A 23,193-nucleotide genomic window follows, 5' to 3' on the forward strand; every position below is an offset into this window, starting at 1 on the left:
AAAACAATTTAATCTGTACTGTCCAACGAAAAATATTTGGGAATCAATGAATCAATCAATCGCAGTTTAGATGGCGATGGTGCTGGTGGTGGAGACAATCTTCTCAAGAAAAAACGAAAACAACATTTTCAAAATAATTTAACAAAACGCAATATGCAAACAAACAATTTCACGGAGATATCGTTGTCATCGTGGCGTTGCCGGAATTATTTCTTTCTCTTACAATTTTGCAACAGACGAATATAATTCACTAAATGCTGTGCTAGATGTTGGTCCATAAAGAATGATATTTTGTGATCAGCCTTAGGCACTCCGAAATTAATTTTCGAGAATTCTGTTGGTGTCAGCGTTACAAAATCCTCCGTGGAGTCTTGAATGTATTGCAAAACCCTGCCATACTGAAACTAACGGTGAACATGTCACTGAAACATGTAACTATACATTGAAATTCGAATTCACTTACCCCTTTCAATTCGGTACTTTCATCCAAATTTTCAGAAGTCACATTCAAATTGATGAGCGTTCTGTCGTTTTCATCGATCAATGGATATGCTCGTTCCATTGACACTATCTCCACAACCTCATCCTTCTCTAGCGATATCAGCACCACCAATGACGTCGTCAGCGCAACATATACACTTTTCAGCCCGTAAATCGTTTCTAAAGCAGCAAAACTGAGAAACAAAACCTGGTCAGTGTTGATGAGCCGAGGAAGCAGTTTTCCGACAATTTTTTCCGGGCTCGGTTCGTCGGAGTCGAGCTTCTGCACATCAACAGCTCTAGCAATCGGCATTTGATTGAAACCGACCGTGTGCAACATTCCTTGACCGGTTAATGCTACTAGCTCAGCAGCACCACTGATTGGCTTCGTTACAGCGCCGACTATCCCTCTACCCAAGCCAGTAACTACTCCAACTGATGATGTTGCTTCCAGCGTATGTCGAGCTAATCCACCCACAGCACCAAGAAGGCTAATACCGAGTCCAGTTAGTCCCTGTGCGAAGCCATGTGTTATTCCTTGCGGCCTCGATCGTCTTAGAGCTTCTGTGCGTTGCAAATGTTCGTCGTCTAAGCTCAATCGATCTAAATTTCTAGCTACTGATGCCGCTAATTTAGTCACAGAATTAACGGTTCCAGCTGTGATGTTTCTCAACAGCGATGCCGATCCATGTGTTATGCCAACAAAAAATCCCCATGGACCGCGCAGTAAACCTTGAACTGGCATTGAAACGAAATCTCTTAAGCCAGTGGACACTGAACGAGCCAAACCGCCAGGGCTGCCTAATATTTCTAATGATCCTACTACCCAACCAGCGCCAAATATTGCTCCGGAAACGTAATGCATACCCAAATTATAGCCAAAACGTACTGGCAATGTGAAGATTTCATTTCGTTCGAATGGAGCAAAGTCTAATGGGCTATGGTCCAAGGCTATGTACATTCTGAAAGCAAATGAGATCAATTGCGCTGTTACATCGCTCAAGGAAGCAAAACGCAAACCAATTACCTTATGCACGTGTGTACAGATAACAGAACGCTCAACGGTTCGATTCGAACATGACGAATTCGAAGTGGTTCAGACAGTGCAGTTGATTGCAATACAACTAGTTTCGGTATCAATATTTCGCCACGATCACAAAATTCTCGCTGAACGGTTAAGTCTTGCTTGTAAATCAAATTCGACGGATGGCTTTCGACCAAAAAATCCAACAGCACATTAATGTATTTGTCTTCTACATATGCCCGTATCGGCTGGAAATTGCAGTAAATTTCCTCCGGGCTGTTATCGTCACAGAAAAATAGAACTTTTAAATTGCAAGCGGATTTTGAAGTGTCGTCCGATTTCAGTTCGTCGATACTAAATATAGACGGTGATGCAGTTAATTTGGTGGGTGGATTTTGTGCACATAGAACGACAGGAAAATCAAAGTTTCCGGATGAAAATAATCGATTGTCGATTTGAAAGTTCCTGATGTCCAATTCCATTTTACGGTCCTGCTGAAGTTTCACAATTCAAGGGAAACTAATTACCCAGCTCAATTTACAATTATTTTGGAACGTACCTTGTCTGTGTAGAAGAATGTTATGTCGTCCAAGTACAAAGCAATCAGTTCAGTTTTCATTAAATTATTGTCCTCGTTGTCTGTATACAGAAAAATGCTGAATCCTTTCACGAACAAGTCTATTTTGACGCATGTCGACTCGACGTTCCGTTGATTAGACGACACCAACGCTAATTACAAATGTAAAATCAATGAGAAATCATTTGCAAGTCGGACGTAGCTTCTCTTTACCATCGTCAGTATTCGGAATCGATGCTTTGACACTCTCTCCAAGAATTGAATCGTCTCCGTTTGCTTGGTCCATTGAATTTGTAACACGTTCACTTGGATGTAGAATTTTCGTTCGGATGTCTTTCACATTAAATTCCATTTTCTAGAAGATAATTACAGATAAAAGCCCGAATAACAGCTATTAGGTCGGCCACCAATCTACGACTTTTCTTCAAAATTGTGTTCTATGATCATCATCAGTGGAGGTAATTTTGACTGACTAACTGATCTATAGAACATAATTGAGGTGATCTAAGTTCACTGATAGCCACTTACATAGTTGATGTTTTCGATAATTATTTTAACCACCTTCCTCCGACAATCGGTGATAACCTTCACATCGCCATGCGAGGGTAAGTCCAAGAAAAATTCGTTCGATTCATAGATACGAATAGGTGCGGACCATTTCCATTTAGCGTTCGTAGTTGCTGCTGCTGAAATGAAAACATTCAATTTTCTTCGAACTAAATGGACACCAACGGGACTGTTCACACAACCCAAAATAATTGCAATTTCGCTGTCGGACTTTTCCGGAAAATGTTCATTTATGCTGGGTGGTGTATAGAATACGGTAGCATTGGACGGAACGGTTTGCAACCACTCAAAATGAATGTCCTTGATGTGTTCCACTGGTGACATTATCGAATCGTTTAGATCGCATTGCGCCAAAAGTAAATTGAGCTCGGTACGATTTTCAAACTCAATGGTGGGAGCAGTGTCATCTTGAATGCAAATAAAATGTTGACCTTGGTGTTCAGTGATGCACATTGATAACGGAACCTAAAATTTGGGGAAAGTATAAATGTTTTGGTAAATTGAACCGATAAAAAAGCTTGCAGAACTGGACTTACAAATCTCTTGCCGTTGTTGACACAGAAACCGATTCGACTGACTGTTTTATTTAACAAAAATGGCATTGAAAATTCTGAAGTATTACACCGAATAGCAAGGAAGTAGTTGAACAAATGGTTTCTTTGATGTGACAAGTTACAGAATTCTAGAATACCAATTCCTTTAGTGTTGCTGGTAATGACAGAAAATTATCAACCCAAAAGCTACGAGACTTGTTTTTTTTTTTGGCAAAAAAGGCAACACCAACCTCGAACTTATTTTACTATTGCATGGAACCGCATGGACTTTAGCTTTCGTATTATAAACAGACATCGAATGTTTGTCCTTCGATGACACACAAAACGCCCAGTAGTCGAATTGTTCCCCAGAAAGATTGCATACGACAAAGAATGGCGACAAGATGAACACACGAGTACCATTTTCATTCAGAGATGTAAGAACAAATTTACTGACACCATTTTCTGTCAGCAATTGCAGGACAACGGAGCCAACGTCAGGTAAATCGTAGTAGGAGTTTTTCCGGCAGTTACTTCCACTCAAATTGATGTGACATGAAGATGTGACATCGTTTGGGAACATGAATGTTATCGTAAATGAATTCTGTGAAATGGGAAATTTAATCAGAAACTCAGAAACGGCTAGTCAACAGAGACTACCGAACTAAGGCATACGCCTTGCCACTGATCACTTCTTAGACAGAGGGATTTTTTTGAAAGTGGACCAGTCTTAGTCGGAGTTACTTTTTAGGCGACTCTTTGTTTACATGACCGGATAGCCCTTGGCCCCAATTCTCCAAAACCGCAGTCGTTTAATTTGAATATTCTTTTATTGGCTGGGGAACTTCCACCAAAAGTCGAAAAAGGGTGTTTTTTGTACGTGATTTACTGCCGCTACAGGCTATGGACATACACATGTGGGGGTTCATTAGATAGGTATTATCCAGGAGATATTGGGCAAGCACAGATATCTTACATGTCCTGTACCTCTGTTCGAAAATAACAAAAATGTTGTTTCAGTCAAAGACTGTAAATTTTGATGAACTTCAAAAGGTGATATCTCGCACCTGGCGAATGTTTATGGCTAGATCAGTGGATACAGACATCAAAAACAGCATAATTCGTGTAATTTTCTAAAATAAATATTTTGCTTTCGCGTGTTGGAACACCATTCACTTTGTACCCAAAAAAAAAGTATCCTGAACCTGTCACTTCTATGGCAGGTGGGGGTATTATTGTAAAGCTAGGTTAAGCTTCTATCAGGGCATCCACTTCTTCTTCTTCTTTTTCAGCCTGTTTCTGTCCACTGCTGGACGTAGGCCTCCCCAATTCTTTTCCATTCCGAACGATTAGTTGCCACTTGTTGCCAATTTGCGCCTGCAATTCTCTTTATACCATTACTCCATCTCTCTGGTGGTCTACCTCTAGGTCGTGTTTTAGGTGGTCTCCAGTTCATGATCTTTTTGGTCCAACGTTCGTCCGTCCTTCTTGCAATATGTCCCGCCCAGCTCCACTTTAAAGATGCTATTCTTTCCATGACATCAACGACTTTTGTTTGTTGTCGAATCCATTGATTTGTCATTCTATCTCTGAGTGTAATTCCAAGCATACTTCGTTCCATAGCTCTTTGTGCCACTCTTAATTTATTTTCGGAAGCTTTTGTTAACGTTAACGTTTCCGCTCCATATGTGAGCACAGGAAGGACACACGTATCGAACACTTTACGTTTCAGACTATTGTTCATTTTGCTTTTGAAAATTAGCCTGAGTTTTCCGAACGCTGCCCATGCAAGACCAATTCTACGTTTTATTTCTGCAGTTTGGTTGTCTAGACCCAACTTCAATTTGTGACCTAGGTACACATAACTGTCGACTCGTTCAATGACAGTATCACCGATTTTAATGTCTCTGTCGTCGTCAATGTTTGTCATGATTTTCGTTTGAATCCTCATTCAGCTGTTGCAACATAATTTGCGCCTGATCTAGATCAGCTGCCATCAGGGAGATGTCATCTGCGAAACGGAGATTACTCAGGTACTCTCCATTTATGTTGATACCCATTTCACTCCAGTCTAATTTCTTTGTGTTTTTCTCCAGAATCGATGTGAATAACTTAGGTGATATGGTGTCACCCTGTCGTACACCTCTGCCAATTCTGAATTTTTCAGTGCTTTTATGAAGTTTTATACACTGATCTAACCATAAACATTCGCCAGGTGTGAGAATTTGAAGTTCATCAAACTTTCCGGCCTTTGACTGAAACATTATTTTTGTTTGGAAAGGTACAATGAGCCCACACACATGTATGTCCATAGCCTGCAGCGACAGTAAATCATGTATTAAAAAAACACCCTTTATCGACTTTTGTTGGAAGTTCCCCAGCCAATAAAAGAATATTAAAATGAAACGACTGCGGTTTTAGACTATTGAGGCTAAGGACTATCTGGGCATGTAAACAAAGAGTCGATAAAAATAGCTCCGACGGAGCCTGGTCCACTTTCAAAAAAATCCATCACAAAAAGTTGAAAAGTCGAATTTCCGTGTGACTTTTGTTGATCCGAGACGAAAACCCATTTTCAGCTTAGATCAACACAATTCGAGTGTCTGCCATTTGTATAATGGCTATTTTTAAGCTTGTTCGTAAACTTTACACTTACCAACAGTTCAAATGGAACAGCAATGTTATTCGATTCTATTAGACAAGTTTGATTGTTCGCTGAATTGACTAGATTGATATCACAGCCAATAGAATTGATAAATAGACAGCCAGGCAATAAATCCACTAAAATACTGCAAGATAATTTTCGACTCGGTGAACATTTGAATATTGGCGGTGGGTGTTCTACTCCACTTAATCTACGCATCCACCTCAGCTGAAAGAGCAATTTAGCGAAAAATATAAAATTTTAAATATAATTGTCATGCTTCACCTCTTCTTCTCTTGAACATGGCCAATTAACATCGATGGTCTTTTCTAGTTCAGTGCTTGTCGCCAGAATACTTTGAAGCTTCTCCGGAATAGTAAAAAATGAATTCGGATCGATTGTTTTGTAAGACAATGTGAATGGACTTTTCCGATTGTAAAGACAAAACATAATTACAGTCAGTATATAATCCAAACTCTTTCGACAAACATCAGGCCATATTTTACTCACAATTTAGAATTGAATTTGAGCTCGTGTTCCGTTTCATACTCCGCAGCCATTGGCAATTCTACGGACTGACCGTATCCGGCAAGGTTGTAATCGATGGTTGAATTTTTGTCTACAATAGTCGTGCTACTAATCATCATCGAACGACACACGAACAAAGGCCATATGGTTATGAAGATCCGTTGATTTTGAACATTTTTAGAGTTTTGATTGGAAATTGGTTCGCATTGCACTCGAACCCAGAAGCTGTAATGATGTTGACTGGTTGTTGTCGGAACTGATGAACACATAATTTTAGATTTAAATTTAGTATTAAGTTTTGCGAGTGTATTTGCCGTTATCATTCCATAGCTTTCTAAAAAGTAATTGAAAATGTATAGCATCTACTAGTGGAAGTACTCCGACTTTGCTCGGAAATGGAAATGCATGGATGTTGTCTACTACAATTTTTCTAGGTCAGACACAATGGTTTCATGGTAAACAATCGGTATAAAGAATTTCTCGGCCAAGAATATGTAACTACAGTCGACGTCGGTGAAATTTAGTCATGAATTTGTGTTAAAACCGTATAAAGAAAGACGTATAAGTATGAGTGGACGAGCTGAAAAACAGCTGAAGCAAATTTATGTCTACAAACAGTCCTCCGTCTAGTATGTTCAGCACCCTGGACCATTCAGCTCTCTATAGCCCCTTTTTTTACTTTACCGACATATGTACTTAGAGGCATCGATGCTTTACTGAAAACCGCAATAACGACCACGAATATGTTAGCTGAAAATAAAAATTAGTTTTGGTTGTAGCAGTTTGGCCAGCTCTGAGAAAACTGAGCAGTTTATGAAAATTTCGTTAAACTGCACACTTTTGTCAGAGCTGAGCATCGATGCCTCTTAAAGCAATTCAACTTCAACTTATATCTCGAAGAGGCGGCAAAATTAAAACCAACGGCTTTCGACTATTAGGCATTTTTTTTAAACCGAAAAACCGAATCAAACCTGGTTCAGAAGCATTAGAAGAATAGCTTGAAAAAAATTGTGGATTTGAGCACTATTTCACAGGACTATCAATGATTGACGCTGTCGGCAAGTCGGTCAATTCTGTCACTTCATCGAACAATATTTGCATGGACAATGTGATCGAAAATTTAATTACCCAGTAAGGTATTCGACCCCAGAAGCCAAAACCACCTTCAAAAAAATTCTTCGAAGCTTGTGTGGCTAGTGTGAGGTGATCAAAAACCGAAACCATGCACTTTTCTTACAAAAATTTCTCCAGTTACACGAGCCGTACAGGGTCGTGTGGGGTGTCATTATAAAAGTAATTGCATGTACTTTCGGGGCAAATAGAGCCTTATTGGGTTTAAAATTCATCCACATTGAGATATGTGCAGTTGACGTTTTCAACCGAAAAAAGACTGAAAACTTACACTTTTCTTACAGAAATTTTTCGAGTTACACGAAACGTTCATGGTCGTTAGGGGTGTCATATGAAAGGTACTTGCTTGTACTTTCAAGGAAAGAAGAGCTTACGGAAGTTTGGTTGCATCTGCGATTCAATATAAGCACTTAAACATTTCAACTTCTCATAATTCGTCGTGCGTCCAAACCCCAAAAAGACCCTATTTGCCCTGAAAGTACATGCAACCAGAAACCCTTTTTTTACTTTTCAAAAAACTAGGGGATCTATGGCGTGTAAAGTTTTTGAAATTAAAAATCAGTCTTCAAAAGCGAGCGCAAGAGCCAAATTTCTAACCATTGTCGACTCGCATTCAGTCTGTAAAATAAAGTACCTTTAACAAGCCAAGGAATGTTCTTCGATGTTTTGTGCAGAGGAATGTCGCCTGACCAGCCCCTACCATGTTTGTCAAACAATCTGAGGCTGAAAAATAAACATAATTCGATGATTGAGTAAGTAATGTAGACAGCTAAAATCTGCTACTATCATAATAAACAATGGGAAATCGGAATCTTGACGAGGAAAACGCTCTAAAATTGGGTTACTATTCCACGGTTCGCCTTCAAAATGCACACGAAATGGCGGACCTATGTTTTTTGACGTAACGCCATCATTGTACGATATTTAATTGATCTAATAAGTTCATAATTATCTAGTTACAAAATGTCTTATTTCTTTTAAGGCTCAGCCGTAAACCCACTCAGCTGGTCCACCTGATCATTTTATGAAAGAAAAAAAAAATCAAAATAACATATTGTGCTGTCGCCAGATCGATTTTTGAAAATTTCGTCGGATCCGGGCCCCGTCACATATATGGATTTTTGACGGTGGGCTCAGTGTCCATAAAAAGTTGAGTCCATATGGTAATCTAATCTCCAGACTTCACAGATTTTTTTACAAAAAAGATCGAGTTTAAAAAATACTACAATCAGTCGTCAAAGTTACCCAATGGTGATTTGAAGACTTTAATCTTGCTACAAAATTCGATGAAAATGTGCAAAAATATAAATTAAACGTTAAATTTAATTTAATTTAATTTAATTTATTTGTTGGTTTTGAGACCGTTCTAACAGCCTTTTACAGCCAATTACAAGTTCAGTCTGGACCACCGGCTTTACGTGACTTCCGAACCACGCCTCGAAGTATGTAATTACTCTCTGAGGAAAGTTAGGTGCGAAATTGATATCTCGCCTTAATGTAGGCTAGACATATGTACACAAATTCATCCTATTTGGGTTACGTCATACGATTCATTCAGTGTGTACATCGTTGCAGCCACCAAACACACCGCAACTACCCAAATTATGAAGCTTGAGTGAACTTAGGACGTTACCAATGCGATATAATCGCTAGAAAAATTCCATGCGGAATTTGTCTGTCAATATGCTAAATGGACCGCTGTGAGTCAAACAAAACATCTGATTTGATTTGGGACATCTAAATTTGATATTTATCTGACAAAAAGTTGTGATTTTGGTACATCGAATATTGGCGACGAAAGTTGGATTACCTCAAATCAATAATTTTTTAGCTTAGAATGTGTTCCCAGTTCCCAGGTTCTGAAAATACGAAATCTTTAATTTTAAATATTTTCTTGGAAAAGCCTCGCTGCACACGGTGCAAATAGTCACTTTATAATACTTTGGCTATTTGAACACGAAGCAAATAGTCTCTTTATAGTACAGTTTCTATTTTCACACGTTGCAAATAGCCAAAGTATTATAAAGTGACTATTTGCACCGTGTGCAAATAGCCAAAGTATTATAAAGTGACTATTTGCACACTGAAGAGCTTGGTACCAGAAACTGTATTTATTTCACGGAAACCGAATATTGTCAATTTTAGTAACTTATATTATTCAAACAGTTTCATATTACATATATTTTGGTAAGAAAATTGTTAAGAAAAAGCCATAAATGAAAAACCGAAAAGGCTGCAAGAAAATTTACAACGATTGAAAAAAAAATTACAAGTGAATCAGCGTGCAAGTATCTTTCGATAAATTATTTTGTTTTCAATTTCAATCGATAAATAGTTAACGTTACGAAAATGTTTCGGAAAAGATTGATGCCTCCTATTACAAAATCTACCCAGTATATCAGAAAAAGGAGTGACATTTCCTTTTACAAAATGTAACAATGAAGAGTATTACTTCTTCTACAAATGCTTCGAAAAGGAAGTGATATTTACTTTTACAGACTGTAACAATGAAGTGGTAATACTACATTCTACAAAATGCTACGATAAAGGAGTGATATTTCCTTTTACAAAATTCGTCGAAAGACAATATTAATAAAGTGAGTGAAGCTTACTTTTAGCGTGCAAATAGTCTCTTTAAAATACTTTGGCTATTTGCACAATGTGCATCAACCTATTTTCTTTTTGATTAGTAAATGGGGTTGTTTTGTGCACTAAATGTGAGTTTGCCGCTACGAGCGAAGCGAGCCCGGCAACATATCGTGTGCGCAAACCACTACTAACGTGTGAGCAACACGAAGTGGTGACGAAAATAACCCATTTTCTCAACTTGTGGCATAAATATCTATTCTTCGCTAGCTCGCTAACACATGTTTGCTGTACGTCAAAATTGTCAAAGTTCAGACGGCCCTGGCCCATTGTTATTAAATATCGGCACTTACTTCATGCAGAAATCCTTTTCTGGATTACTTGGTTGAACAATACTTGTAGACGTTTTGCCATCCAGTGAGAATTCCACAGCATCCTCTTTGTTTCTCGCATTTTTATATTGCACAATAAACGACTGTTCGCTCATGTTTAACAGCTCAATTTGTCCCCTAACTACGATCCGTTTTTGCGAAGCGGATATTTTCTTAGTTTTTGTGATCAAAATTCTATCTTCGTCCATTTTCAAAAATTGTACATCATCCTTTCCCACACACATTGGATCCGACGGACACCATTTGTTTTCGCCGAACGAAAATGCTATCTTCTGTTCCAGTTTATCGGTCCGGAATGCGTAGAGACAACATTCATTCGGTTTAAGATAAATCGATTCTTCTGTCAAATGTTGACCAAAATGTAACGGAACGCTGGTACAGTTACAAATTATGTATCGCATCACAAAGATGGTATGTGGTATGGTGTTGGTTAGCATTTGTCGCCATATTTGTTCAGTTACAGCCAACGAATGTCCAACGGAAGTTCCATATCGTATGCGTAGCTCATCTGTGACGACATGAATATTGACATTATCGGTATTCTCGTAATACAACTGTATGTTAACGTCTTCGATCAATGGTTGCATGACCAAATAGCTGTAGTCAATCACATTTGTACTGAACACGAAACTGGTCTGCAACGTTATGTTATTGTCGTAGAACAAACAAAAATGCGAATTCAATTTCGTTGCATTAAACTTAATAACGGTATGTGTATCGCTCGCATCACCGACAGCAGTAAACTGTCCCAGAACGCTTTTCATCGAACCATCCGATAAATTTAAATTATTTTTGATCGTCAACGAACAATGGGATACATCAGTAACCAACTGAATGTTTGGCACCAATACCGAACTGAATATGGAATCGATTCGGATGCAACCGACTAAGGCACGTGGATTTAGATGGAATATGTTCGAATCGGTGTCCCTGTTTAGGTAATCGTCTATTCCATGAGTGGTGAAAGGTTCTGACACTGATTTTAGTGACTTCTCCAATATTAATTGATTTTCGTCGCTCTCTTCGTCTTCAGATGAATTTTCCTCTTGGAAATATTGTCCGTCAATCGAGACGAATGGTTGGAAGACTACGATACGCCAAATTTCCGATGACACTCTTACGTTGGGCAGTTTCAGCTCTTGTACCTCTTTTTCGGACAGGACGAATTCACAATATACTATGAATGCGGTGTGTGGTTCGGAATAGTATTCCAAGCGGCATTTGATGCAATCGTTGGCTGGATTCTAAATTTTTTTTTAATTAATCACTAAAACGGAATGTAATCAAATAGCATTTCACGTACGAATATCGGAATCGGAAAAATCTGCATGTAGTGAAGCGTTCTAGGTTGAGGATATCGCCAACAAATGATACCGCCAGCCTTTGATATAATCTGTATTTGGTACGGCTGCGGTAATGTCTCATCGGAATTTGAATCAATAAACTGAAATGCGCCAGCCCTACAAACAAAATACGTTTGGTATAGACGGACACAATTCGACATAACTTTCGACTGTACCTCAAATCGTCCTGATAGTGCTCCTCCGATGACAAATTTGATGACGGTATGTGTCTCGGTATTTTTATGGGAACCAAATTTGAATAATCAATGAGAGGATGAGCGGTAAGAGTGGATGGTCGTAACTGCGTTTTGGCTACATATTTTTCCAAACAGGCAACGAACGAATTCCTTGCTTTTAGCGTTTGTACAATATTTTGCGGTGCAATGTTAACATCAATGCATGGCGAACTAATTTTACAAACCACCAGTGGCGCCTTCTTCCACTGTTCTTGCGTTAAAACGCAAATGACATTGACGGACAGTGGATTAACAATGACAAACCGATCCATTGACACAACCAGAGAATTGACGTATCCGTCCAGCGTCAAGCGCTTTGGATAATCGAACACATTTAGTTTGACTGCCATTTTCGCCAAATACAGCTTCAAACTAAATTCGTTTAGTACGGTGCAGTCCAGATCGGTTTCAGCTATGGAAAAATTAAATCGACTCGCATCTCGCAAGCCGTTTTTTATGTTCTGAATTGTAGTCGACGATGAAATCACGTTCCCCGGTTGGAATTCACCTTGTCCAACGTAGACACGGAGCAATAAATTAACTGATAACAGTTGGTCGAGAATTGCGGGCGAAAGATATAATCGCATTGGTCGATCGATGTGAATGTCTAAATTTTTGTCTCCACTTGGTGTCGTGTATTCTTTGTACAAGATTAACGACGGTGGTATGCCAAGGACATTTAAATTGCCTTTGTGCGTATCAAAGACGGTGATATTGAATTTGTCTTGCGCATCGGAATCATTCGAACCGAGTTTAAAACTCAAATCGAACAGTGACAATTGAATAGTTTTGTCCAGCGAACTTTGAGCGATCAGCATATTTGGCTGGAACAGTGTTATCGAAAACAGTGGATACCGGTGCGCGTCCACAGATGTTTCGCATTTCTGTAATGAGTGAATGTTTAGAGTACAAATGGGATGGTTTCCGAGTGATCCGGATGTACCTTGACTTGAAAAACGTTCAAATTGAATTTACCACCGACAAACGATACTTCAAAGGGAACGAATTTCGATTCAGTTTTAATGACGGACGCCCGCGACTTTATTCTCTTGTATTTTAGACCCGAATACCGTTCGAAGGATTCAAATCCAGAGTCGGTGAGATGATTGTCCAGATTTTTCGTGCCGGGTGCATTGTATTCGTTCTTCAAAAATGCCTTTGGCAGCGGTTCATTTTTGTTGGATGCTCTTCTAGATAGTGTTAGCTTGTTAACATTACTAGACTCTCGCATCTTTGGAATGGACCTAAAATGCTCGGTTCATTTGCTGCATGGAAAGAAATCCACTTCACGAACAAATACTTACTCTTGCAATTGCATCAAATTGCCCTGCAAAGTATGAAACAATTGTAGTTCCTCAGTTGTTAGGTCCACCATCAGATCAGATAAGCAATTGACTTCTATCGACTCGCCGCAAACTAACACATTTTTGAAAACAATGCACGGAGCGTACTGAACAGCCAAATTGAAGTTGGAAAATATTGCATTCACTTCAATCGATGGTTTCTCAGTTTTGTGGTTCCAATCGAATGCCGGATTCTCATAGTACATGGAATCTGACTCACTCTAAAATTAGATCAATTAATTGACCGTTTCATTGTGCAAACAGCGAAAGTGAACATCATCGCGAACGTACCGGATTCATAAATCGTAGAATTTCGTCCCATTTACCGCTCCCAACTGAAATTTTATTGAAAACAATTTCGTATTGTCTGTCCTCCACCTTTGACCCGGGCATATTCAAAATTCGTAGCTGAGCTGCCTTCGAATAAATGTCACACCGTACCGGTTTGCGGATCAGTGGATTTTCAACGGTTGGATTCACTGATACGGAATCAATCTGTGGATGGAATTCATTTAGTTGAACGTTATAAGCGAAAGTTTAACTGATCCGCTGGCCCACCTTCAAAATCAATACATTACACTGATCGGAAGCCTTTAGCGGTACAAATATTTGCATTCCTTTACTGTTAAAATAGACTAGCGGAATATCGGTCACACTAATCACATTCGTTGGCATTGATTCGGTGGGTTTATTTGAAACTAAATGGCCAACAATTGGCATGAATGTCGTCAACATTTCGATATCTAATTTCATGTCGATTCTTTGCATTGTGACGTTGATTTCCGTTATCGAGTCGTTCAAATTCAAATTTTCCTTTTTCTTTGTTTGCCACTTGGTGTGAACGTTCGATATCATCGCCTTGGTGAATGTCATTTCCAGGAATGTATCCAAATTGTCCCGTAATCCTTCCGAAATTGTGGTTAAACCCAACAGATCGTTACGGTCCCATTCGTCCTTCGTTGTGGATTTCGTTTTGCATGTACCAGTCAGAAATCCCACTTTCGTTTTCACTTTCACGTAAATGTCTTGATTATCGATGCTGGTGATGATATCTTCGAGTTCGATCGAAAACTTGTGACATTGATCACCTTTGCGACTGTGAAAATTTAGTGAGATTTTAGCCAATGTCCACTGAATCCATGTGGTTAGTTTGGATTGGAGAGTTTCTGTGGGGTGAAGTTGAATGATTACTGCGCTGGTGGAAAACCAAAAACTCAAAAATCGGATCGGCGGTGTCGCTTATGATTTCCCCGATACTAAGAACATTTTCTTTCTCAACACCATCGGTAGGGTCCTTCTAGGTCTCAAAAATGAATGTCTTTCGTATCGGGTAATGTAACAATTTTGGCCTTACAAGCAACTCAAAAAGACCTGGGACCTCGGCCTGTACGACATTTCTTACCTTCTTCCACTTGAACAGTATCATCGCTGGAATTCTCACTCTTTGTCTTTGTTGTACCGAAAAACTCCTTTAAATCCGAATGATAATTTGTGGTGTTCGATCGTTCGCATATCTCTAAGGCAGGCAGTTCAGTACGCTCATCAATACAGAACGTCGTCGTCATAACTTTATTTACAACGCCGATCGACGACATTAGGAAGGCAATCTGAAAAGAAGGAAGAATTTCATTAAAATTGGGCTGCTTCGAACGAAAGATCTTTTGTTAAACGATTGTCATTCACCTGTTCTTCGTAAAAGTTAAATTCAATTGGTTGCGTATCGATATGAATAGCAAACGAATGATCGTACACTGACTCATTTTCATCTTTACGTTTCCGTGTTAGGGCTATCGAGATCGTAGATTTGAATGGTGTCAATAGATCAAATTTGCTGTCGTTTTGGATCGTATAGCACGTTAAATCCGCGAGCGAACATATCCATGGAAATCCGTCTTTGTCGTGGTTCCACACAGCGTCCGGAATAATAATGGGAAATTTTTGCTCAAAATCGACGGTGTTATTTCGAACATGCGATGACTTAACGACCACGGTCGGTAGCCTAGACCGGATGTGGGTATATTTCTAGGGGGTCTGGAATGTTATCAAATTCAAAATTCTTACTTGAAGACAATGTGATTGATTTGCGGATTTTTCTTTTGTAAACTCGACAAGCTGCTGTTCGGATGCAAAAGCTTTAGTGGCTTGTTGGGTACTACCAGTGATAGTTCCTTCAGTTCAATTTGGAGAATCGAACAGCGAAAGATGTTTATCCTAAACGAAAATGTTGTTAACGGTCTAGCGTCACCAACACGAATTGAACTTACAAACTCATCAAATCAATACTGGTGTTCGGTGCTTGCTTAACAGACTTTGGTCGGTAAACGAGCGTCATTGTTGCGGTCGGCTCGGAGCTGGAATGCACAGATTCGGGACGGTTCACAGATTTCCTCGACACTTGCGGATGCTTTTCGGAAGTGAACGATCTCTTTGGAGATTTCGGAGCTTTGGTTTCTGCCAAAAAGTCACAAATAAAATATTTGCTGAAAGTTTGTTAAGAGTGATATCGCCAAATCTTCAGGTGATTGGGGGACAAGCGGTACCCGATTTTAATGAGCGATAGCTCGTTGGATTCGTTTTTCAATTCTAGGGAACACGTATCGTTCTTCTTCTTCTTCTTCTTTTTCAGCCTGTTTCTATCCACTGCTGGATGTAGGCCTCTCCAACTTCTTTCCATTTCGTACGATCCATTGCCATTTGCTGCCAGTTTGTACCTGCAATATTCTTAATTCCGTTTGTCCATCTCTCTGGTGGTCTACCTATAGCTCGTCTTTTATATGGTCGCCAGTTCATGATCTTTTTGGTCCAACGTTCGTCTGTCCTTCTTGCAATATGTCCCGCCCAGCTCCATTTCAGAGATGCTATTCTTTCCATGACATCAACGACCCTGGTTTGTTGTCGAATCCATTGATTCGTCATTCTGTCTCTGAGTGTTATTCCAAGCATACTCCGTTCCATGGCTCTTTGTGTCACTCTCAATTTTTCTTCGGATGCTTTCGTTAAAGTTAACGTTTCCGCTCCATAAGTGAGCACTGGAAGGACACAAGTGTCGAAAACTTTGCGTTTCAGACTATTATTCATTTTGCTTTTGAAAATTAGTCTGAGTTTTCCGAACGCTGCCCATGCAAGACCAATCCTACGTCTTATTTCTGCAGTTTGGTTGTCCAGACCTAACTTCAGCTTATGTCCTAGATATACGTAGCTGTCGACTCGTTCAATGACAGTGTCACCAATTTTGATTTCTCTATCGTCCCCGATGTTGGTCATGACTTTGGTTTTCGATAAGTTCATCTTGAGGCCAACTTTGTTTGCCTCTTCACTTAACTGTTGTAGCATAAGCTGAGCCTGACCTAGATTCGCTGCTATCGGTACAATGTCATCAGCGAAGCGGAGATTGCTCAGGTACTCTCCATTTATCTTTATTCCCATTTTACTCCAGTTTAACTTCCTAAAAACACTCTGCAGAATCGCCGTGAATAATTTCGGTGAAATGGTGTCACCCTGCCTTACACCTCGGCCAATTCTGAATTTCTCCGTGCTCTTATGAAGTTTTATACATGAAGTAGCATTTTTGTACACATATCGAATTGTGTTGGAGTACCTTGAGTCTACTCTACATTCGTCTAATGCGTCCAATATCGACCATGTTTCCACTGAATCGAAAGCTTTTTCGAAGTCTATGAATAGCAAGACTATGTCGATGTTGTATTCACGACACTTCTCAATAAGCGTTCTCATCACTTGCAAATGGTCGTTTGTGCTGAAACCAGATCTGAAAGCAGCTTGTTCAACAGGTTGGTAGAAGTCGAACTTGTTAGTGTTCCTCTTCGTAATGATTTTCATAAACAACTTGTAGAGTGTTGACAATAGGCTTATGGGTCGGTAATTTTCCAGCTTTGTTATGTCTCCTTTTTTATGCAGCAATGTAATTACCGCATTTTCCCAAGCTTCTGGTACTTCTTCCCATTGGAGACATTGATTAAACGTATCGTTCACTTTTTCTAAAAAAAATGTCTTCTGTGAAAAGCGTTCAAAAGTGAAGACATGTCAGAGGGTACCGAAAGCAGTTTTTCGACAATAACTCAAGAAAAAATTATTTCTTATTGTTTTCTTGTGATGTGGAATCAGCAACTAATTTATAGTTACTGTGTAAATAGTGTCACTCTCAAGCTTTGTGTAACCGATGTAAAGAAAGTTTGACGTAAAATATCTCCGAAAAAGAGCCAAACATTAAATTCCTTTGGACTGGTCTTTTTAAAAAATGCTAACTTAACACTTTCACACACACCCCTCCTCAACAAAAAAGAAGTTTTTCCGAAATGCACCCAAAAACTAAGAACGCACATCGATTCAGGGACCTATTGGGAGCTCAGAACAGCATTCAGTAAAATCGGACCATACAAAATTTTTCATTTCATGAAATTTCATGCACCCCTCTGAAACCGTTTTGTTACAAAAGTTCCGTGAGTGAACATATTTGATCGAAGTTAATTTTTATCTTATAGTCAGAGGTCATACCTTTCTAACGATACCCCACTCAATGTATTTCATGTGAGAAAAATCACTTTGTTGACTTGAAAATTGTCGTGAAGTCGCCAACTCGAAAATAGAGTAATCAAAGAAAGTATAGTATTCATTTTCGTAAATTTGTCTTTAAAAAACGTTTTGTCTACGTTCCTTATAAGCCAAATAAAATATGAAAAATATGAAGACTCAATATGACTGTCCTAACTATTAGCCTGTTTTCGAGTTGGCAATTTCACGACAATTTTCAAGTCAACAAAGTGATTTTTCTCTCATGAAATACATTGAGTGGGGTATCGTTAGAAAGGTATGACCTCTGACTATAAGATAAAAATTAACTTCGATCAAAAAATGTTCACTCACTGAATTTTTGTGACAAAACGGTTTCAGAGGGGTGCATGAAATTTCTGAATGCTGTTCTGAGCTCCCAATAGGTCCCTGAATCGATGTGCGTTCTTAGTTTTTGGGTGCATTTCGGAAAAACTTCTTTTTTGTTGAGGAGGGGTGTGCACACTGTCGACTTTATTGTCCATTTACTTAACAGAACAATCTTTGCAAGTTCAACTTTCATCTTTTTTAAATGTGGGATTTAACCAATCGTAATGATGAGCGCCAGTACAAATAATTAACAATTCCCGCAACTACGGCAATAATTTTTTATCGTCTACTATTCTTTTGCCTTATCAATAAAAAAACGCTTCGCCAGTATATGTCGTTAAAACAGATCCAATGTCAGTAATATTAAGAGAAAAATAAAAAGTTAGCGCTAGCGTAAAGCACATGACTTCAGGACTCCGGAACAGTAATTATTTTTTCAATTGGACCAATATTTGCTACGCGACAGGAGTTTGGAAAACCGTTTGCTCCCACTTGATAATATCGTTTTTCCAAACTCCTGTCGTGTAGCAAATATTGGTTCAATTGAAAAACTAATTACTGTTCCGCACCCCTGAGGTCATGTGCTAACACTTTATTTGACTAAAATCCTCCGAGAAAAAATTAATAATTTTTCTCTTGATATTACTAACATTGGATCTGTTTAAGACGAGCTATAGGTAGACCACCAGAGAGATGGACAAACGGAATTAAGAATATTGCAGGTACAAACTGGCAGCAAATGGCAATGGATCGTACGAAATGGAAAGAAGTTGGAGAGGCCTACATCCAGCAGTGGATAGAAACAGGCTGAAAAAGAAGAAGAAGAAGAAGAAGGATCTGTTTTAACGACATATATTCGCGACATAGCGAAACGTTTTTCTATTGATAAGGGAAAAGAATAGTAGACGATATAAAAATGACTGTCGTAGTGCCGTTCCAGCAAGAAGGAAAAAATCTTCATTTTGTCACCAACTTTTTTTCCACGACTTCTGTAGGCTTGCAGCACAAAATTACTGGGTTAATTTATATGTGAAACGATAATGGGTGAGGCCAGTTACAACACCGCATACTCAGTTCCGTGGAACATCGAAGCTGCAGGGAATCCGGACTCTCCGAACATTCACTATATTTTTAGTCATAATTCTCGTGGATCTACTTGCACCAAAATAATTTTTTCTTGAGTTATTGTGGAAAAACTGCTTTCGGTACCCTCTGACATGTCTTCACTTTTGAACGCTTTTCACAGAAAACCATTTTTTTTTAGAAAATGTGAAAGATACGTGTTCCCTAGAATTGAAAAACGAATCCAACGAGCTATCACTCATTAAAAGCGGATCCGCTTGTTCCCAAAGTTAAAAAAATCACCTGAAGTTTTGGCGATATAACTCTTAAAAGCTTACATCGGACAACAGTACTAACCTTGTCGCTGTAAGTATTCCGCCTGATAATCGAAGAATTCCAACAGAACGGGATCGATGTTAAAGTCAATTACGTGAAAGCATAGCTTTACCATTGGCGGATGTAGCAAATTCGTCGCATTCGTTGGTAACTGGCATATGAATTTCACAACATCAATGCTGTCATTTCCCGTGCACAAAACCATTGATTTCGCCAAAAATCGCTGATCTTCCGGCATCGATTCCATGACCTTCATTGTGTAAGTATAACCGTAAAACGATTGCATGCTGCCAGTGATGCCGATAGTGTGCTCAAATGTTGTGACAGCAGCGTAAATACGGCCAAAATATAGATCCAGAATTACCAAATCCTTCCTGTGCATGTCCATGAGAATGGATGACTCGAAAAGGAACGAATTAAGATTTCCCGTCGACAGCGAATTCACCAAATAACGCAGCAAAATCATTTGTGGCTTGTTGCACTTAACCATCATTTTGTCGACGTTAACATTGCATTGGATTGTGGGTAATGTGATTTTCTGCCAAAATTCCGGTTTGATTAATTGATTCAGAGTGATGTTGGCACTGGGCACATGAAGTACGTTATGTTTGGCCAAACCGCAAACGATATTCGCTGAGAGCTTTTTCGCATCACAGTTCCATTTGGTGTATGAGTGATCCAGCAGTTTTTCGGCAGGAGCAGGAAGTTGACAGGCTGTATGAACTAACCGTTGAGGATAGTAGGGTTGTGTGCATTTGGCACTGATTTCCTGGCATTCAAGGGTGAGCAGTGGCATCAAATAATTGTCGTTTTTTATCTGAAATTAAAACAAATTTTAATTTTACATTTCACTGAGCCACATAAAGTCGACGTACCTTAATCTTAGATTCTTCCCGTTCGACAATCAATTCAATTGCCGGCTGCATAATTTTCAGTTGAAATACTTTCAGTGGTATGTCGCTCATCAACGCATCGTAATCTTCAGTCAATGGTGGACTCAATTGGTTCAATGTGATCGCACACTTATCGTCGCCGTACGGCACATAGTCATACGAGTCCAAATATTCCTTTAACGCATCCATGATGTGAATGAAACTGCTGCAATACTTAAAGTTAAATGGTCCAACCACACACCGCACACAAAAACTTTCCGACAAATTACTGTACTCCAAGTCACTGCCCAATATCGATGATCGGGACATATCGTCGGGGACGTCAATGTAGTGTACAACATCGAAGCTAAGCGCCGGCGTTTTTCCCATGGCCGAATCATTCAACGGTTCAGCATAGTATGATTCCCACGAAAAATCATAATTTCGATTTTCTCCTTTATTTTCCAATGAATTGGGATCCTGAAGTGAATCATTCAAAAACAATTTGTGGTCAAACGGAACGTCGGCCGACGTGTGAATAGCGGTGATATTGTGCTTTTTGCCGCAAGTGCACATCCCCAGTGGATACACACCGATGAACGATATTCCGCCTTTCATGCTGAACCACCGGTTGCCCAGTGTAACTACATCCGCATAGATGCCACTGACCGAAATCCGTAAAATTGGATGATATTTGATTTTCTTCGTTGATTGGACGATATTGTCGGTGGTGTATTCTTGCGACTTTATCGTAATGCTAAAATTAGTGACATACAAGCCAGCATGCAAGTAGTGACCTTTCTGTTCATCTTCGTCGTCCTCATTTTCAACCGGAAAAATCGATGGAAGCATATTCCAGGCCCATAACAGCATCGATTCACCATTTTCCTCGTCGCCATATTCGTCGTCGGTGGCTGTATCCATCTGATGAACATTCGGTGTACCCTCTTTTAACGTCATTCCCAGCACAAGCAATCGAATGAACATTGGATATTGTTGTGCCGAAATGTTCAATTCAATGTTGTCGGTGAAGACATCGATTCTGGTTAACGATGACTTGTGTAGCGATGACAAATTGTATTTTCGCAACATTCGTATCTGCAGTGAACAACGATACAAAATCGGCTCCTGACAAACATCAATCTTTCCCATTGCATTTCGTTTATCCAAGCAAATGGTCAGATCTGTGATGCTGATGACTTTTTTCAGAAATACTTTCGTTGGGCTTATGTCAATAAAGGCTGGTTTCCAATCATCGTCGGCTGAATCGAACGACAGCAATTGGATGTTCATCGATACAACAATGTCCTCTTCCACGTACTTCAATATAATGTTGTGCAGCTTCAGTGATATATTGTTGGCAATTTTGTTTACCAAACTGGCCATGTAACCAGGCAGCGGCTGATCAACATCAGTTTTCGTTGACTTTTTTCGTTTCGGTGCCGATACGTTCGAATCGTTTTTTAGTTTTAAGACAAATTCTAAAAGTAAAGACAAAAAAATTTGAAGAATGATCGCGACAGCTAAACAAATGTTTTACAATGGGGCTCACCTATCGTATTGATTGTTATTTGAATAGGTTCCGATGCAATTTTGGTCCATGGCACTTTTACCGTCAATTCGTGAATGTGACCAGAAACGAAATTGAATGGCAATTGAAGTTCCTCTTCCAACACATCCAATCGAACATCTAAATTTTGAAAAACCACCTCACCACCCCACAACGACACCTAAAAATTTATTTTCAAAAAAAATGTTCAAAATCTTCCACTGTATAAGTATACCTGGGCATCTCGCGGTCGGAAGTCCTTAACATATTTGTCAATATGACTGAGAATAATGGGCGTTATATATGATTCAATTCGGAACATATTATTTTACAACTGTTTAAATCATATTTGAAGTAAAAATCACTTCTTTAATTTCACGCAGAAAAAAAAACATTTCACTGATGTACATGTCACAACAAACTTCAAAACGAAAAGTGTACGCAGCCGATTCCAGCAGCATACAACAATTTTTATTTTGGTTGACAATGCCGCCAAATTTCACATTTTTAAAGATGATTTTTGAATGAACCACAATAAAACAAATGAAACGCAGATTTTGTTTAGACCCGTACGAAGTACTGGGGTCTTATAGGTTTACGCATACGTTTGTAACACGTCGAATTGGACTCCCTGAGTAAGGGGAAACCTATTGTGGTTGTCTAGAGATGCCAAATCAGTGAAAAAAAATGTCCGTCTGTCCGTCTGTCTGCACGATAACTTGAGTAAAACGCATCCGATTTTGAAAATTCTTTTTTTTTCCCGTTTGGTAATGTCAAAAGACAGGCTAAGTTCGAAGATAAGTGATTTTGGATCGACCCCTCCCGAGCTGTGGCCCAATAAGTGCTTTACGGTTTTTCGAAGATATCTCCGGACATTCAAACGTTACACTTGTAAGTGATACGTCAAATAAAAGGTATTTACAATACCGATCGACAAAAGAAAAGTTTATGGAAATCGGATGACCGACTTGTGAGTTAGACCCCTTGGTGTGAAACAGGCACAGGGCGGCAAGCAATTTTTGCTTGTAGGTCGGCCAAATTTGAACATATTTCGTCTGTTTTCACTTTATTAGATAGGTATTGACCGTACC

The 23,193-nt window shown here is 39.2% G+C and overlaps 1 protein-coding gene across 4 annotated transcripts; it reads right to left on the reverse strand.

Annotated features, from left to right (window-relative positions):
• Positions 1-121: 121 nt before the first annotated feature.
• Positions 122-22,496, reverse strand: LOC119067038 (vacuolar protein sorting-associated protein 13B). 4 transcript variants are annotated; one of them, XM_037169776.1, is made up of 28 exons: positions 22,338-22,496; positions 22,106-22,283; positions 20,557-22,034; positions 19,703-20,498; positions 15,649-15,835; positions 15,446-15,595; positions 15,068-15,383; positions 14,787-14,991; positions 13,943-14,550; positions 13,676-13,879; positions 13,346-13,605; positions 12,985-13,285; positions 11,982-12,925; positions 11,766-11,922; positions 10,424-11,706; positions 8,119-8,207; positions 6,336-6,609; positions 6,111-6,249; positions 5,838-6,053; positions 3,433-3,785; positions 3,185-3,356; positions 2,831-3,113; positions 2,610-2,764; positions 2,295-2,436; positions 2,064-2,233; positions 1,508-1,995; positions 464-1,442; positions 122-404 (listed from the first exon to the last, which is right to left on the reverse strand). In XM_037169776.1, the coding sequence occupies exons 1-28, from the start codon at positions 22,422-22,424 to the stop codon at positions 207-209; spliced, it is 10,812 nt and encodes a 3,603-aa protein (XP_037025671.1). In that variant the 5' UTR covers positions 22,425-22,496; the 3' UTR covers positions 122-206. The 4 variants fall into 4 exon arrangements, with proteins under 4 accessions (XP_037025671.1, XP_037025669.1, XP_037025670.1 ...); XM_037169774.1 differs by having other exon boundaries at positions 2,610-2,767; XM_037169775.1 differs by having other exon boundaries at positions 2,828-3,113.
• Between the last annotated feature and the right edge of the window lie 697 nt (positions 22,497-23,193).

The sequence above is a fragment of the Bradysia coprophila genome, assembly GCF_014529535.1.
Source record: "Bradysia coprophila strain Holo2 chromosome X unlocalized genomic scaffold, BU_Bcop_v1 contig_117, whole genome shotgun sequence".
Lineage (NCBI taxonomy): Eukaryota > Metazoa > Arthropoda > Insecta > Diptera > Sciaridae > Bradysia > Bradysia coprophila.